Genomic DNA, 19,224 nt, shown 5'->3' on the forward strand with positions numbered 1-19,224 from the left:
CCTGTCCTGCTGCTGTTTGTTGCACAGATGTAGCAGCAGTATTGTCAGTAAAGTGATAAGGGTCTCAAATGGATGAATGCATGGAGCATTAAATTCGGTCCTATCCAAACAATCTTGTAGCATTTCTACTGCTCAGAGGAAAAACACAGAAAAAAGGGCATCTTAGGGTCATGTGATGGATACAAATGTTTTTGAAATTTTTATTGAAGCCATTCTGTGAATGTGTGTGTATGTGTGTTTTTACAATATCCACAATGGTTCAGACTGCATGTGAAACTAAAGGCTGGTAAAATAAAGAGTAGCATGCATTCACAGATGATCACAACAGTAGCCATACTTCTCCACATCTCCAGGGGGCGCTGTCCCTTCGTGAGGAGCGAGAAAGCAAGCCACCCCAGGACCACTGGCCAAAAGCACACCTCAAAAGCTACTGGATAAACACAAGGGTGGATCACAATAACGACTTCAGCCACAATGTGGAAAACTTAGCATGGTCAAACAGGATCTGGCCACGTCAAAGAGAAAGGGTTATTCAAAATAAGAAATATATACTTTGTTTTTTGTTTTTTTAAAAGTGCTACAACCCTCTTTCACCAAACACTTCAAACATGGTTAAGACAAAACTTTAAGTCATAAACATATAACACATAGTTAAAATGGAAAAAAAGGAAAACAGGCAACAGTAAAGAGTAATATCAATCATTAAGAATCCGTACGGATTGTCTCAAGAGGTCTTCTCTGTATTAAAAGTGCCTCATAAATATTCAACCTAAAAAAAAAAAAAAGACAGGACGGTGCTTGACTTATGGTTGGAATAGGCTTCGTAAGCAGTTACTTTACACAATATCCCCTTTCACAAAACACATCCAAGAACTTAAACAAAGGACTCAAACAAAGGATTCAGGCAAATAAAAAAAATTAAAAAAAAACAGAAAGACAGTGTATGATGGAAAAGAATGAGGGGAGACAAAAAGTGACAGAAAAACTTATTTTAACTTCTTTTTTGTTATGTACACAAGCTCAAGTCCACCTCAGCAGGCAACCCTGTGCAACCCTGCCTTTACCATCTCATCTGGCTGCCACGACCGACCGGATCACTACTCAACACGCAAGGGAAGGGGGGGGGGGGGGGAGTTGGAGTGGGGTGGGTGGGGTAGAATAGGTGGGGGGAGGAGGACAGGATAAAAGGGTGGAGAGGGGTGAGGGGTAAAAGTGTGTGTGTTTGTGTGTGTGTGTGTGTGGGACGGGGGGGTTAGGGGCTGTTGGGAAGGGTCAGGGGGATGTTCAGGCGGGCATGTAAGGTGGGGGCGGCTCCTTCTCAGGCATCTTCATGGCCATCTCGTAGGTGGGCAGCACGTACTGTGGGAGGAAACCAAAGTTTTGCCATGAGAGAACGTCTTATGAAAAGAGGCTATATGGCAGTTAGGAAGAACGTCGCAAGACATTTCGTGCCACCTGTGGCGATTTTGCCTGTAATGGCTGAATTACATTAACATTACACAGTCGCTAGTCACTTGCAGTCTGCGTGGTCACTTAGGCCCCGTCCACACGGAGACGCTTTTTGGGTTAAACGCACAGGTTTTGCATCGTCTTGGCCGATCGTCCAAACGAATCCTGTAAACGCACTGCCTGAAACCGCACTTTTTTGAAACCTGGTCCCAGGGTGGAAAAATTGGAAACCGTAGCCCTTGCGAGTTTGTTTGGACGGCGAAACCGCATACTTGCGTATTGATGATGTCATCACCACACCTCAGCTGCCCTGGACTTGACACTTATAGTATTGCCTAACAATACTAGTTTTCATACATGACATTACCTACGATTACACTCAGTAGGATAAATATCACAACTGGTGCTGCGCAGCGCCAATAGCTTATCATGACTTGGTAGACTGAACAGTGTTTTCCCTGTGTTTTCTTAAATGCATTTCTAGCTATCGTCAGTGACGCGAGAGAACTAGTCAGAAGTAATTAGGGAAGTGCGGTGTAAGTTTAAATGACTTAGTGCGTAGTGCCAGTTTCATTCATTTATTTTACATGTCTTACAACATAAATAAATGTATTCATAGTCTAGTGAAGTCAGATATGAGCATACCCAAAATGGCCGCCTGCACTACTCCACTTGCACACTTGCACACTTGTACACTTTACAACTGGTGTTGTTGTCCTGAAAACACAACACTTCTGCTGCTCTTACATAACTTGCACCACTATGCCACTTTCTTCTTACTTAGGTCAAACAGAACTACCCAAGCCTTTTATTGGCCTGAATTTGCACTAGTATTTTTATTGACTGTCTATGCACAATTTCAACCAAATTTTGCTGCTCTTATTTTTTCATTATTATATGTGCCCTCTTATTTACTTATTTACTTACTTTTTTGTTTACTTGAATGTTATGTTTGTCTGTGGACCTAAATTGGTAAAATATGTCTTGTCTTCACCGTGGGATAGTGAGAAACGTAATTTCGATCTCTTTGTATGTCTGGAACATGTGAAGAAATTGACAATAAAGCTGACTTTGACTTTGACTTTGACAAAGACACTTAACTCATGTTAAGCCTATGGTAGATGCGCACTAAATGCGAATGCGTGATTTGATGCAGGCAAATATATCAACTGTTACTAACAAAGGTATTATAGCAATATTATAAATGTGGCGACAGAATAGCCTAGAACTTGGGTAGACCTAGCGATTAGTAGCCTATGCACTTGCGGTGATAGCCAAAACTAATGTGAATCGCAGACTATCCTACAACCAAAGAAAGTAAAGGAGATTATTTGTACCTGCGTTAGCCAAATAAAGGATGGGACTGCACCCATCACAAACCGTAAAAATGAAGTTTATTAGTTTTACAGTTGACTACAGTTGGCAGTTCACCATCAGTCCACACAAACAATTCTGGTTTCCTTGCACTAGCCATTTTCGTCGTAGCCTATTCTGTATGTTTGTATAACCTACAGCGCGCAAGCTTTGGTCAATTTCTGTAAGAGAAACAGTGTCACCTATAGGCCAAGGATATGAAGTAACGTGTTGAGTCGTGTTGAGATGGATCCGTTTGGACGCAAATATTCTTGATACGGTTCCAGGGAAGACCTGGAAGATCTGTTTGGTGCGTGTGGACTAGCCCTTAGAAGACAACAAACACTTGGAAGCACTTACCTGAGGGGGGGCTTCAAAGGCAGGGTAGACCGCAATCTCAGGCATGTTCCTGTTGTTGATATACTTGTAGCAGTTCCACACACAGTTGATCAGGTAGGCCTGTGTGAGAAACAATGCGCAAGTTAAAGTTGAAGCTGAATGCACTATATTGCAAGGTTGACACAATGTGTCAAGGAGACCCAATTTAAACTTTTCGAGGGTGAATAATTGGAAAGTGCCAAGTGCCAAACATTCACCTGTGGGTAGTAAAACATTTTAAAACTGATAGTTCCGGTCCTTGATTATGATTGGCTGAATCGTGTTCGATGCCGTTGTAAAATCCAGCACAAACATACACCTTGACCGCATTCCGTTCTATATGACTGCGCTACCACAACTTGATACAAGTAGCTGCGTCTCGACGTTGCTTAGCAACCACTCAGATAGAGGACATATATTTCTTGGCGGAAGAATGATTATCTATGAATAAATCGTTACATTTCTCCGCTAGCGCGTCGTGCCTAACAACACCCCTTAGCTGTTGTAAAATCAGCGTAACCTACGGCCTCTCAGGGCTTATTGCTTAAATAACTCAGCTAAGCCTGTAATTATATATATGCACTGTACAGTATAAGGATCCTGCACTGAGGGAAGGTATCAAGTCATTAAGACTTCAGTGGGCTTCAGACCAAGCTATACTGGAGTAACATTCAGTACAGAGATCCAGGAGACCCTTGTATATCTATTTATAAGAGTAGCATCAAGGAAGTGATTTGGCTATAAACTCAGGACTCCAAGCAGATCCTCCTCTACCTTGAGGATGATGAGTAAGGCGAAGAAGACAAGGACAAAGAGCAGCAGGCAGCTGGAGTCCAGAGACAGCAGGTTGTCCTTGTAGGGGAAGTCCGGCTGATAGAGAGAGAGAGAGATTTTGTTAGTGCCAACAGACAAACAATATGAGCTCGTTCAAATTGCTGTTCTTTGACTGAATTTGTTTTAGGAATATATGCACTTAGGCCAATTTTAAAAAGGCCAATTAGAAATTAATTCAACTTCAAAAAGAGTAAACAGTATACAGGATTAAAAGATGGTTTTCTGAAGGAAAAGGAAAGCACCAATACGATATGACATAAAACCCAAAAGAAAAATGTTGCACTGTTATGTATGTGTAAATTTGGAGTGGAGTGTTGAAGTGTTTGTAGTAGGGATCGACCGATATATCGGGCCGATATTTGCGTTTTTTACGTGTATCGGCATCGGCCGATAAGCCGCTGCATTCGCCGATAGTTTTTCCCCCGCATTATTTACAGGCGTCCACAGGCAGCTCTGTGTTGCTGGAGACGCTGCAATTCACGTGCAGACTGCCCCTCCCCCACGAGCAGAGTGCTGAAATCCTGCTCTTCAAGACAACAGTAAACTTTAAACTTTCAAAGCATCTTTTAACTGTTTGACTTAGCTGAAATATTGCCATACACTTTGAAGGTGGAAGCAAGTTTGTGGGTCCAAATGAAAAACACGAATGATAGATAGGTAAGCTACTTTTTTTAATGCTTAATGATCGTTTATAGCCTAAAACTGCTTGCCATTGTATTTAGGGAGCTGCAAATAGCTAAGTTGTAGGCTATCCATATTCATGCGGTAGCTGTTACAAACACTGGTCATATGATTAAGTAGCCTAATGCCAACGTTGCTCCGTGGTATTTGTGGGAGTTTTATTCAGCGACCACCTGGCTGAGTGTTGGAGCGTGTGGTGTGTGTGTGTGTGTCTCCCTCCCTGAATGCCTGTTCTATAAAACATGCTTGCCATTGTATTTAGGGAGCTGCAAATAGCTAAGTTGTAGGCTATCCGTATGCATGCGTTAGCGGTAGCTGTTACGAACACTGGTCAATCATATGAATAAGTAATGCCGACGTTGTTGCGAGATATTTGTGGGAGTTTTATTCAGCGACCACCTGGCTGAGTTTTGGACGCGTGTGGTGTGTGTGTCTCCCTCCCCCTCTCCCTTCGAGCGGGGCGGAGTTGCCATCGCAGTGATATCAGAGCTTTAATAATGAGAGACGTGTAGTTGAATATTAATTCGTGTTAACGTTTATCATGTACCAGCCATACCGTGTATGCCTTACTTGTTTAGAGCCGTTTGCTAACGTGATCATTATCAATCCAGTTCAATGGTGGTTCGTCAGCTACCAAACAGAAGTTTGTGTGTGCGTCTAGTCTGTTTCACTGAGTGGGACACACGCATCACAGCGATATGAGAGTGCTGCGCTACCTGAAGGAGAGATTTTAAAACTTTGAGAGATACGGTTTTATACCTTTTGACGTTGATGCCGTTTAGAACATAAACATCTGACACCACGTTATTTCCACGTTATTTTCCTCTGCTGATTTATGTTCTGTGGTTGACAAATCTGGCAGCTTTTTTTTAGAAAAATATAGACATAGAAAAATTGAAACCATGCAGTCTAAAATGACAAATCAAGCACTTTATTTCAATAGCTACTTTTCAGGCTTATTGTTTTCTTAAATTATTTAAATGTGTTGACAAAGGACATTTTGTGATGACTTGAATTATGTCTTATAATATGTCAGCAAGCAATGCATCATCAAGGCTGTGTTGTAAGATGTTGATGAAAGCATTTTGCACAGTTAACCATATCCAGTGCATCCATCATAAGTTCATTAAATGTTCCTTTTTAAATTGAGACTTATAACATTTGTTATCATCATTTGTGTAATTATGTGTCATTTGTATAATGTAAATTGAGGGAGCAAAATAAAAGCAGTATCGGCTCCAAATATCGGCTCAAGAAAATCGGCAGCCTGTATCGGTCATCGGCTAAGGCTGATGGAAAAAATCGGTATCGGTATCGGCACTAAAAAAATCCATATCGGTCGATCCCTAGTTTGTAGTGTTGGAGATGAAGACTCTAGGTATTAAAGGGAAGCTGTATGGGCAGGCACAGGTGAGTTAAAGTGCTGACCAGCTGATCCAGGTAATCTTTGATGCGCGGCAGGTAGGTCAGAGAGCTGACGGCCACGAGACAGCTGAGGATGAAATCAAACATCTGGTAGCAGAGGAATGGAATGAGCCACCCATCACGATGCTGCAAACAAAACGCACAAAAGCACACACACACACAGTCAGGATTACATCACTCACATAATTTGACTATCATAATCTACACACTTCCACCACACTATTCATTAGTCACATTTTCTATTCACTACTTTTTTTCTAAGGCTGTATGAAAAGGGCTGTATGCAGAGCAAACGTGCCAACAGCCCATGGCTCCATGACTTTCTATGTGATGTGATGGTGGTGTGTGTGTGTGTGTGTGTGTGTGTGTGTGTGTGTGTGTGTGTGTGTGGGGGGGGGGGGGGGGATGAGCGCACAAACAAAGTCTGGACTGTGGACTTTTCCAGAAGGCTCCACTCTGACCCCGGCTGGCGGCCGCCACGCCTTTGCACACATCGCACGGCCATCGGGAATGCAGGCCGCCGCAAGCGCGGCCCCTCTTTTGCTCAGCCCGTCTTGGCCAGCAGTCCGTCTGACCCCGGCCTAAAATCAAGCCTTTTCTAGCCAAAGCAACCCACATACCCATAATTAATTCTGCCAAATGAGGATTGAGCAAACCTTATCTGGATAGGGTCGTTGTGGCAGTAGCCATTTTCATTACAAAACAGGCAACAACACATCCGATAACCACTTTGGAATTACTTTGGAACCAAAGTTAAATGGCTGGTTGGTTAGTTACGCATTAGGTATGCTTGTGCTTTGATAGGTATGAAAGTTGGCAGTCACACACCAACCACACTTTGCGGATAAGACTGTTATTGAGGTTCACTCATACATAAAAGCATAACTAAGTTCTTTTGGCACAAGAAACAATACCCATTTAACCCTTTCAAGCAACGTTGTGTATGGACTACAGCAATGGGTAACTCTGGGGATCCTACAAGGTTCTAGAAAGTTCAAAACTCACAACTACACTAGTCCAGCACCACCTTTAGGGACTGTGCAACCACACATGGGCCACTCATTTCAATCAGACACTAGTTGGGTTTCAGTTATCCAACTTTCTAATGCGCATTTGGACCATTTGAATAAGAAATTCTGACTAGTAATAATTAGCATAAAACTTTCTAATGTGAATAGAAATGTGATTCGTTAAAGGGGGAGGGGGGTGGGGGGTCGATCAACCCTCAATTTGCATATGGCATAACAGAGGTTAATGGAATCTAGTTTTTATTAGTAATAATTTGCAATTGTACAAATTCTCATGAATGCACTTAAAACGTGCTAATGAGTTGAATGGAAGCCCAGCTAGCGCTGACCAGGGTGCTACTCGGCTGCAGGTGGGTTTGGTTTGGTAACTGAAGGGAAGGGGTCTATGCAAATCCCAAACCTTTGCAGGACTGGTTCCCTCTGGAAGGTTACACGATGAAAACAAGCACAAGAAAACAGACTTGAGACTCATAAACACTGGTAGGGCATTCAGTGAGGCTCTGCTACAGTCTGTTGGTATTGACTTTTTGTCCATAACTGATTACAGTGGAGAAGGCATACCATTAAACAAATAAATAAACAAACAAACAAATAAATTACACAGATTCAGCTTTTCAGACAACCCTACAAAGAAATGGTCAGATTATCACGCACACGCACAACCACACATCCACACACACAGAGAGATAGAGACACACACACACACACACAATTGCTTTGGCAGCCTTGTACCAAAATGATGTGAAATGCAGTAGCACATCTGCATCTCCAATAAGAGCTCATTGAGAAAGGTTTCTTTCACACGCATGGCTTCTGGAGGGCCAGAAGCACATCAAAGCTGGCACGTCTGCGAAGACCGCAGACACAGAGCGACACTCAACAGCTTTGATTGTGTAGATTATGAACACACACACACACACACACACACACACACACACACACACACACACACACACACAGAGACACTATTTTGATAATATCAGTTAGGGTCTTTTTTTTTTTACATTTTCTTATATAGTATACTAAACATGTTGACAAAACCACCATTTTCTGACATTTATCAACTAAACAACTAATCAATTAATCAAACAAATACAACAATCAACAGATTAAACTATAAATTAATTAATGATATGATTAATTGACTATGAAAGTAATTGTTAGTTGCAGCCCTACAAAGAACACAACACTATTCTTCCACCCACGCCTTGCAGGCAGTGTGCTCCCAGAGTCTGGTTATGGTTTGGTTTGGAAGACAGCTCATACACAGGTATGCACAAACAACATGCTCCATCTCGATCACTCTCTGGGTTGGTCTCACACACCCTATCTTTCTCACACAAACACACAATGCTTTAGATCGTACACAACACAATACACACACACACACACACAAAATGAACAATGCTTTAGATCACACACACACACACACACACACACACACACACACACAGACAAACACACACAGACACAGAGTGGACAGTGCTTTAAATGACTTACAGTGATGGCTCCGTAGACCATCATGGCGCTGATGGTAACCATCAGGAGAGAGATGGCGAATCCCACGCAGGCATTTTCTGGGGGAACAAAACAAAACAAGAGTTTAGGGGGGTATTCCATCAACCTCGCTAAAGGCCAAACCTGGCTTATTTCGATAAGTCTCGCTCATTTTAGTGAGAATTCCGTTCCATTAATGAGGTTAACGTGAATCCCAGCTTGGTTACCATGGGAATTTATGCCACTGAACTAACCTGCTCCGTAGCAGGTTAACTTTCAAGCTAAATTAAGCTGTGTTGCAAAAAAAACAATCAGTCGGAAAACGAGTCCAAAAAGATGGTTCCGTCAACCTGTAGCCTACAACTTCAAAAATAGAAGTAGGCCTATAGAAATGTTTTTTTCCAACAGTGCACCAAGCATGGATTTACACATTCACTAGCTCCAAAGAATGTATGAAGATTAAGCGATTTAAAATGTTTTAACTTCACATGCGTGTGGTTCTAGAAATTGTGCTACTCTGAATCACTTACGTTCGGTGGTGGTGTAACGTGCAGCGAAATGGCATAGGAAAGGAATTCCATTTTTGCGTGTTCGCAGGTTCGCTTCCCATACGAAGTAAGGCTACATTGTTTATCACCTTGATAATGGCATTTTTAGTTATAATCTTTGATGAAAGACATATGTCTACTGCTGATAAAGGGTCATGCACATTTGGTAGGCTGTTCAGTGACCGCTTTGCCAGTGGGGCTATATTATATCTGATGCAAGTCAAAGGATAATTATTCTGTTGCCTAGGCAGCTAAATTAAAACTGCTTCATGTGTCAACGATTGTTCATGAATATCAAATCAACTGTGTGCTACACAGATTAAATACTAGGCATAAATTGAATTGAAAGCCATTGCATTTCAGATAACTTTATTTCAAACACTTTGGGACTTATGGGAGACAATAGGCTATTATGTTGATACTAATTTATTTTATGACCACCTAAACCTAGACAATAATTTGGAGTGAACTCTTTTAATATAAGAACGTAGACTATAGATAGGTTTGAATATATGCCTATTTAAGTTTATACCATTTATTCATTCACTCGTTTTGTTCAAGACTGTATGTGTTCAAGAGTGAAGCCTATAAAGCTCGCAATTGATTTCAAACCATTAGCATTGCTGTTTTAAATGTATGCTTTCATTATTCTCCAATTTCTGTAGGCAATCTATTTTTTTCTCTCGATGTTAAATTTGATGACTTTCATGGCGCTTGCCTATCGAACAGAAATCGTCTAGTATTGTCTTAATTTTACGACATATATCGTCTTTTCGTCAATCTACTGTTTTGGTCTACTTTTCTACCTTGTGCACGAGCAGAGATGAAGCTGAACCAGAGAATGTCTAATAAGGGGAGAACCTTCACTCTCGGAACTCTTCCGGTGTGGTACTGCATCTAGGGGCGCTCGCGGGGCGAGTCCAGAATGAATGGAGGTCTATGGAGCTGTACCCCTCAAAATCCACTTTTCTCGGGATATAATTTTTTTCAAGTAATTTGAATATTGTATTCAAAAGGGGAGACAAAGACAATACACTTGGTTGAGTATTATATTTTTTAAAGTCACTTAATTGTCCTAAAAAGCCTTTCAAACGTGTCAATGACGTCATTCATTAGCATGATCATAGCATAGCATAGCATCAATGCTAGCGTGTTATGGGCAACAACGACCCAACCTGTAAGAAAACGAAAGGACATGATACCCGGATTATTTCACTTTTGATTGATAATCCATATCCATTTTGCGAAAAATAAAATAAAATCTGAGGGTTTCAGTTGTTAAATAGGTGAAAACAATAAATGTAGCCATGTAGCTCCATAGGACCCCATGTATTTTGGACTCGCCCGCGATCGCCATCTAGGTGAACTCTGGTCATTGATAATGAATGCGTAGCAAGATGGGTCGTCCTAGTTCATGTCTATGAGGGCAAAGTGGAGTTCAGTCAGAGACGGGCTCTGGTCCAGTTCCCGCCTGCACAGGGGCGTGTCACTGACGTATGACTTATATTTGAACGCCTCGGTTCCACGCCAGACAAGCCGGAGTACAAAATAAACTTGGTGTACACCTTCATTAATGTGTAATAAATTTTCTCCCGACTGGAGGGTCATACTATCACGACATTCTACTGAAATAGGGAGGAGGGTTTGGAGATCATGATACCGTGTCCGAAATGTGCATCCATTGCTCAGAAAAATGTTAAAAAGAGAGCCCGATCACTGCATAAATGTGCAGGGGCGTGTACTGCTACCCTATTTGCATAAATTTCCAGGGACAGGAAATGGCCTCTCATGAAGTATCTTCGTAATCAACCATCTTTGGCTAAACTAAACCTCGCTTGAATAAACGAGGCCAAGATGCCGCTAACTTGAGTTAATGGAACGGCTTCAGCCCCAAGTGAAACTCTACGCTAGTTCAAACCAGGCTATTTCTGTTAAGCGCCGCCTTTATTAGCGAGGTTGATGGAATATCCCCCAGGTGTGAGTGGCAAACACACAAATAAACAAACAACAGTTTCGGTTCACTCAAGGCCAATCTCACGGCAGATAAACTGCTTTGGGGCTATTTTGCAAGCATCCTAAACTGCTCCACTAAACAATTTGACCTCCCGGAGGGGGGAAAACCGATAAACCAGATGACCCGGAACGCTAAATCTCAACATTTTCGAACGTCTGTGCTCATCATAGTGGCATGAACATGCTTAAGTCCCGTGGGGAACACCACAGGGTGCAACGCATCATTCCACAGTGACATTTTACAGCTAAGAGACCCGTCCGCCACTATTCAAGTTAATTGATTTGCGCGTGGCTAAGTAGGTGAGAGTAGGCGGGCTGGGCTCCTCACCCTGTCTGTGCTTTGCACTACAGCAGGCAACAGGCCAGTGGTCTCGGAGGACTGTTTATAGTTTTATAGTTTATAACAGCTTAGTATTGATCTGTGCATAAATGGAGTTTGCGGCGGAGTGTGTGTTAGCAAGGGGGAGGGGGGTGGAGGCGAGCGGCCTTGTCTACTCACTCTCTCAATTCACTTCAGTTTACCCTGAGGAATCCTAAGCTCTCGTCGCAAACACACACAGATACACACTCACACACGCACACAAACACACTGAGTGCTTGCACGGAAGACGAGGTCAAGATGAGCCAGTTGTAATTAAAAGCCGTCTGAAGCATTGTGGAATGCTAGTTTGCCAGCCAGGGAGAAAGTGTTAGCATATCTCTGCTTCTACGCATCTCCTTCACAGATACATAAACAAAAAAAGGGCATTTACACACACACACACACACTTCCTTGGTCTCTCACACACACACACACACACACACACACATTCCCTCACTCTCTTCCCCACGTTATGCACACTCCTATTCTCACACTTCCCTTGTTACTCCTAGGACACATGCGCGCACACACACACACACAGACAGACACGCACAGACGTTCCCTCCCTCTCTTTGTCTCCATCAACCTCACATTCTCTGTCAGCATCTGAGCTAAATACGAAGAGGGACGGAAGAGAGATGGAGTGGGAAGAACAGAGAAAGAGATGCCGGAAACAGAACAAACCGAAAAATGGCAGACAGAGCAGAGTGACAAGCAGAGAGACAAAGGAGTCAGGAAAGAGAAAGTCGAGAAATAGGCATCTGAGGCGCTGGGAGCGGGCCGCTGAGCAACTGCTGAATTTCTATTAGCCCACTTGGGATGTGAAACAGGCACCACTCCTTGTTTGCCTCACCTCCTCCTGTGTGCGCATGCAAGTGTGTGCAAGTGTGTGTGTATGTGTGTTACAGTCAACACACACCACCATAATATGTCATATCCCTCCCCAGGCAGCTTACAGCCGCAGCAGCCACTGTACTTTGAAACAAGAGAAACAGAGAGAGAGAGAGAGAGAGAGAGAGAGAGAGAGAGAGAGAGAGAGAGAGAGAGAGAGAGAGAGAGAGAGGAGAGGAGAGAGAGAGAGAGAGAGAGAGAGAGAGAGAGAGAGATAGGTGGTGGAGGTGAATTCTCCCCCTTCTTTGAACCTCAGCGGCAGCGGCATTTGATGCCTCTGCAGCAAGAAGCTCATCTGAGGAAAAGCTTGGAGCTGCAGCAGGCTGTGTGCTACTGACCGAATGCTGGTCCAAACAGTCAGCCACACAGCACTGCCAACTGAGAGCAGTGCCAGCCGTCCGCAAGGGTTTTCATTACTGTGCCACATTGGTAAATAATACTCTTTTGGCAGAGCCCAGAGGGATAATCTATCCTGGCTTGCAGGTGCGTGCGTCACTTGAATTCATGTTGTTGTATCAGTCACATCTGCACATCGAGACTGACTTTCAACAAGTGCATGTAAATCATGTTTAAGATCCACTGGCACTCTGATGATAGTCAATAAAGGTCAACAAAAGCATTAGCAAACGAAATAAGGACCTTTGGAACATTACAAGATACAGTTAAGTACTTAAAAAAAAAACAAAAAAAAAACAGTATGACCATTGTTCCCATATTGTACGTAAACCAGGACAACGCTGTGACCTGCAGCACATGGAGCTATTATGAGCAGTTGGTAGCGGAAGGCTGTTGTCTAAAATCTGACGTGGAGCGGTGAATATTTCATGACACATCGTCTCTGACTGGGTGAAGCTGATTCTGGGTCAGCTGAAGGCATTAGATAAAGCCGTAAGGGCTGTAGCCATATGAGGTCCTCACATTTAGGAAACTGGGTGAAGCATTACTCTGCCTTCCAGACAGGAGTCAACGCCCAGTCAGGGGTGAGGAGACGGACGGACAGACACACACACACACACACACACACACACACACACAATTTTTTTTTGGGAAAGAGCCCCGTTTAGGATTCCCGATGCAGAAGCCAGATCATGTCTACCAAAACCTTACTTTCTTATGGGGCTCTACACAGACCTCCAGATGATGGCACTCTAACTAGAAAGCATTTCACACAGTCAATTGTCCCTTACTGAACCACTTCTAAGACACAGTTTGGTATATTTTGCATCTCTGTCGTTTTTTTCCACTTTTTCTCCTATTATTACTTCTCTCACACACACATAAAAAAACATTAAATAGCCTTAAATCGTTTAAGCCAAACTGCTGAACAGAAGTTCCTGTTCCATGAATCCATGGGTTGGGAACTTGTGCTGGGAGGCTGCCGAGTGCTTTCCTGAGTCACCCTTTCTGGGAAGCCGATCAGTTTTGGTCTGCTGGCAGGAGCAGAGGCATGTGGGAAAGGGACGGAGAGCAAAGGGGGGAAAAAGAGAAAGCAAGAGGAGTGAGAGAGAAAATGGAGAGACGGTGGGAAAGGAAAAGAGGAGAGGAACAGAAAGAGGAGAGGAACAGAAAGGGGAGAAGCTCTGCTCCACCTAGTGCTCTTACACATCTTGTAGTCAACCACACTGGACTGTTTGGGGGAGGGTGGGAGACTTGTGTTAAAACAGGCTTCTGGCATTTGCCATTCCAGAACTTCGTTTAGCAAAGACACAGGCAGAAAGAGATAGTCCCTATCAAAGAGAGGTCAGACACAACGTCAGGGGTGCTCTTTTTCATGACTGCTAAAAAGTTGCTTTCACAATGCTCTGTATTCATCAGCTAGAGGCCTTTGACCCTGCACATTTATGACTTTGACCCTGCACATTTATGACTGGATGGTCACAGTTTTCATGGTAATGACCTCTATACTGAGGGGATAATGTCCTAGATATCAGTTTACTGCAAGTCAGCCAAATTAATAAGTAGGTAAACTTGTTCTAAGGAAAGTACCATAATGGCCTTAAGACCTTTTAACTGGCATGTGCATTTCAGTAGAACTTAAGAATAACAGGTTTCACAGAAGCTTTTTCATTCACGCAGTCACATTCTTTTTGGGACCAGCAAACATCATGGAAAGAAAAGGGATTTTGATTGCTTTCAGATTTGCAGCACAGTTCCACTGAAGTGCTTGCAAGGTCGTCGAAATAGGTCTGATGAGCTCTTAAGTGTGTGTGTTTTTACCTGACATCCTGTCGGAGGCCAGGTAGTGCTCGATGGCCTCGTACTGCAGGTTAACGGCGGGCACGTTCTCAGGGTGGGTAACAGCCACTGTCAGCAGAATTCCCATCAGCAGATTCACCACCTACACCGAGAGAAAGAGAGAGAGAGAGAGAGAAAGAGACAGAGAGAGAGAGAGAGAGAGAGAAAGAAAGAGACAGAGAGAGAGAGAAAGAGAGAGAGAGAGAGAGAAAGAAAGAGACAGAGAGAGAGAGAGAAAGAAAGACAGAGAAAGAAAGAGACAGAGAGAGAGAGAGAGAGAGAGAGAGAGAGAGAGAAAGAAAGAGACAGAGAGAGAGAGAGAAAGAAAGACAGAGAGAGAGAGAGAGAGAGAAAGAAAGAAAGAAAGAAAGAAAGAAAGAAAGAGAGACAGAGAGAGAGAGAGACAGAAAGAGAAAGAAAGAAATAGTGAGAGAAAAGGAACAAGAAATGACAATGAGAAACAAAGAAAGAAAGAAAAGCTATGCGGTACAAAGAGACTTTTAAAAACCTTTACCTAAAAATCTACAAACACCCACAAAAACCAATTAACAAACATCACCAGCGTCAGAGTGCAGTATTTAGAGACAAGAGTGGATATAAAGTTAGTTTGCAACCCAGGGGAGAAACCACAGAATGCAGTGCTCACAAGCACAGGCAATAAAACATCATGGGTTGACAATGACAGTTAAATGTCAGTCGTGTGAAAAGAAAATGTAGGCCTGGGCATGTGTTAAATTAATTTGAAAAAATAAAATAAAAAAATTCAGGAGGACCCTACGTAGAGCATAACTGTAGGCTGGCTGCATCACAAAATCCCATTCAGACCCGATGGTCTGCTTTTCATTATGACCCAATCCAGTCCAACGCACCAAATATTAAAGTTTAGCGCCTCTAACCTCTACTGCCAATGTGAAATTAACATAGGCTAACATTGTCAACCAAAAGTACAGACTTACTAGCCTGGCGGGCCATCCTATATTATTGAAATGTATAGTCTGGAATCGAACCATTCACCTCGCTTAATCCAAGGGGAGGGCAGAGAATTGTCTTTCAAACTGCCTAGGCATATAATAGGCCAGCGCTACGACCATATCCGTATCCGGTCGGCAAAACGGCAAATACATCCTTCTTCGAAAGGAATGACTTAAGTGCATTGTGTTGCTCAACTTTCAAAGAAAAGCACAAGTCCAACTCCTCCAAAGTTGACGCCAACGCCGATTCAAACAACCGTTCTTCGTTCGCCATAGCCACCTTCCTTGTTGTTCACTGTCGCAGGACTGTCGTTATCCTGTTAAGCCCGCCTTAAGACTCTCAAGCAAAATAGAGCGCTGTGATTGGATGACGTCCACGGCGTCAGCCAACAGAAATCCCTATGGTTTGATACTAGACGTACAGGCTGAGCAAATTAATTTGTCGCCGCTAGGGTGCGTCTAGATTTCTAGGCTACAGACTTACGCTATGCAAAAAATACTGGGGGGAAAAAAACTGATCACAGTATTGAAATATCCAGGTGCATCCTGACACTTCTCAAATGCTTAAAAGAGACCTCCCAGCCCTCAGAAGAACTGATTCATGAATCCCATTGACCTTTCAGCATTCAGCTCTCCCAAGCGATTACACCACCTTGTGCGTGCATACCAAGGTAAGAACTACAGGCTAAGACTGCATTGTTATTTCCAGTGTTATCCTTGAAACCTGAACTGATATACCGTGGCACATTTCTTCCCCCCCCCCCCCCCCCACAACTGCTGCAACTGATATCATCCATTTCATTAGTTTGTATATTGATCTGTTGTTATGAAGCTCGTAGACCAAGGCTGCCTGAGCCCCCTGCGCCTACCACCATGGGGCACAGAGTCCTCCTACAACAACATCAGCCAACATCTTCCCTAGACCTTCAGAAGCAGTGGCAGCTTTGTTGGAGGATTTAGTCAACATGTTTGGGTGAGAAACGCAGAGTCATGCTGAGTTTGGGGAAGAAATTCCAGTGACTTCACAGCACCAGGAAGACATTACTATGAGCATGAAAAAGATAGTCCTATAAACAATAAGCGGTCAGGCAGCATTTTGATATGCAGAAAGGAGAGTGATCACAAAACAAAGGTTCTGAGTGAGCAGTGCATTGAAGGGTTTAAGTCCTGGGCTACAACTTTAGTTTGACATATGAAAGAAAACCTAATGAATCAAAGATTGGATAAAATGCATCAAACTTTATACCTCCTCTAATTCCACTTAATCAAAATAATCACCACATCATATTATGTTTAATTTGCTTCTGTCAATGTAATGGAAATACTATGCCCTTGTGTGTGTGTGCTGTGTGTGTGTGTGTGTGTGTGTGTGTGTGTGTGTGTAGGTCATGTGTATCAGTAAGAGTCACCATAGGACACTGTACACAGAAATGTCCTTTGGGCAAAACATTCTAAATTAAATGAGGGGGAAAACATACATGGAGCAAAAAGCTCTACTTGACATTACATAATCTTTCCTGAAATGTACATGATTTAGCCAAACCAATAAAAAAATGTGAGAGTGTGTGTGTGTACTAGCCTACAAAGAAAGGCTACACACAGGCGCAGTGTGGGATTAATGCACCTACATTCACATAAAACCTAACAGCTGTTGCGTAACGTGGGGAACGCTGGAAGCTGAACAATTGTAAGGACCAATGGCATATCACAGCCAGTTCAGTCTCCCCATCAGTGGAATTCAGTGGAACTGTCCCCTTGTTTTCTGAACTCACTTCCACACGACCAGTTTGACATTACTTTTACTTACGGCATTTTTTGTGGGGAGCAATGGCTGTCTAACTCCCAAACTGGACAGCATTACCGTAACTTAGCACGCCAGGATGGTTAACTTTAACTAATAAACATTATTTCCCTGTCTCTTGAAACACTTTTAGTTGGGGACATGTCTCCAGTGTCGTCCTGTTATCAAAACAACGGAAATGTATCATAACAAAAGCAAACATTTAAAGATAAGGCTAAAGCAGTCTGCTAGCATTATGATCAAATAATGTTAAAATTTTTGGATATCTTTGCGTGTCGAATGTAAACAAACGCAACAACATATTTAAAATCGATAATTGTATTCATGAATAGTTTTATTTTGTCTAGCCCCGGTAACTGCAGGACTTTCAGTACCAGAAAGTAAACAAACACGTATAATTCTGATACGGTATGTATGCTGCTCGCTAGCTAGCTAGAGCTAACAGTTAATAGCACCACAGCAGCGCCTGGTTAGACATTCTCTTGTTAGTCATCGGGACTGACGTTAACGTTATCCTTCTTCTATTCAGCAAATGCACACAACAGCACTTGTCAATCAACCTTTAACAATAATGTAATCTCTCTTTCCACACATTTCAGTAACATGCTAGAACTTTGTCCATCAAACCTATTACATTAACTGACTAATATCACATCAATATCCTTGCAGGTCATTGATTGGTTCATTTGGTTCAGTAAACTTTGCAATCGAGCTAGCTGCTAACGTTAACTAGCTGGTCAGTTTCGCTAACATTACCAACCAAGATATCTAACGTCACCTAATAATCTCTATTACTCTTATTTATGGACAAATGACAAACAGTTGTGCTATGACTATTATAGCAACCAGAAAGCACAGCAGAGTGCACCACGACAATAACGGCTCGTTAGCTTTAATCGCTAGCTCTTGTTAGCCCTGCAAAGCTAGCATAAATGGCTTCTGCAGCTAGCCAACGCATATCGACCACATTCACATACCATGTACCATGTCCCCAGGATGATAGTTCCTGTCCGAACATGGCAGCACCCACAACATCTTGTCGTGTAGAATCTGTCGCGAGTCGGTTTGAAGTGCATATCGCCCTGCATGTTGGGAAGAAACATCATGAAAGCAGCACGACCTACAAGACTTCCACCATCAACAACAGTCGACTCTGAATTCTAGAAACGCCTCCCTACCTGACTGACGTTACGAAAGAAAACATACAGACATACGGACTTGACAAGCATCTGCCTAAGCCAATGGCAGAAAGATATAAGACAATCCTCCAAAGAAAGGAAATGGAAAGGGGCGGGACCAGGGCTGCTGCTGTAATACTTGAGCCAGTCCATCCCTATTTAGAAATGCTCTGTTTAAGCTATCCTTGCCACTTTTGTTGGCGTAATCCCTCACTGTTACTGGGAAATTCCATCAACAGCATATTCTTTCTACACATGGGTAACAAACTAGAACCGGGGCCTACACGCTGAATTTAAACAGTAGCCTATAACAGACTGCATGGTAGGCCTAGGTCTAGCCTACAGAAAGATCAGGCCTATTTCTATCCAGGCAACATTACATCCTACACATTTAAACAGTGGAAGGCAGAAAGCTTAGTATTGTTTGCGTGGTGTGTGCACAAATATACTATTTATATAATACATATAGACAGCTTTCTCTCATGATGCGAAACCACATACTGTATGACGTTTAATGCATAATGCTAGTAGTGTTTCTATGACTTTCACAAATGATGCCTGATGAACGTGTCTGAGATGTT

At 42.8% G+C, this 19,224-nt stretch overlaps 1 protein-coding gene across 1 annotated transcript; it reads right to left on the reverse strand.

Moving 5' to 3' along the window:
- Window positions 1–173: 173 nt before the first annotated feature.
- Window positions 174–18,642, reverse strand: laptm4a (lysosomal protein transmembrane 4 alpha). Its single transcript, XM_042095156.1, has 7 exons — window positions 18,443–18,642; window positions 14,676–14,796; window positions 8,649–8,725; window positions 6,124–6,246; window positions 3,955–4,050; window positions 3,163–3,261; window positions 174–1,359 (listed from the first exon to the last, which is right to left on the reverse strand). Exons 1-7 carry the CDS (start codon window positions 18,569–18,571, stop codon window positions 1,285–1,287), a joined length of 720 nt encoding a protein of 239 aa, XP_041951090.1. The 5' UTR covers window positions 18,572–18,642; the 3' UTR covers window positions 174–1,284.
- Between the last annotated feature and the right edge of the window lie 582 nt (window positions 18,643–19,224).

Source organism: Alosa sapidissima, chromosome 6 (assembly GCF_018492685.1).
Source record: "Alosa sapidissima isolate fAloSap1 chromosome 6, fAloSap1.pri, whole genome shotgun sequence".
Classification (NCBI taxonomy): Eukaryota; Metazoa; Chordata; class Actinopteri; order Clupeiformes; family Clupeidae; genus Alosa; species Alosa sapidissima.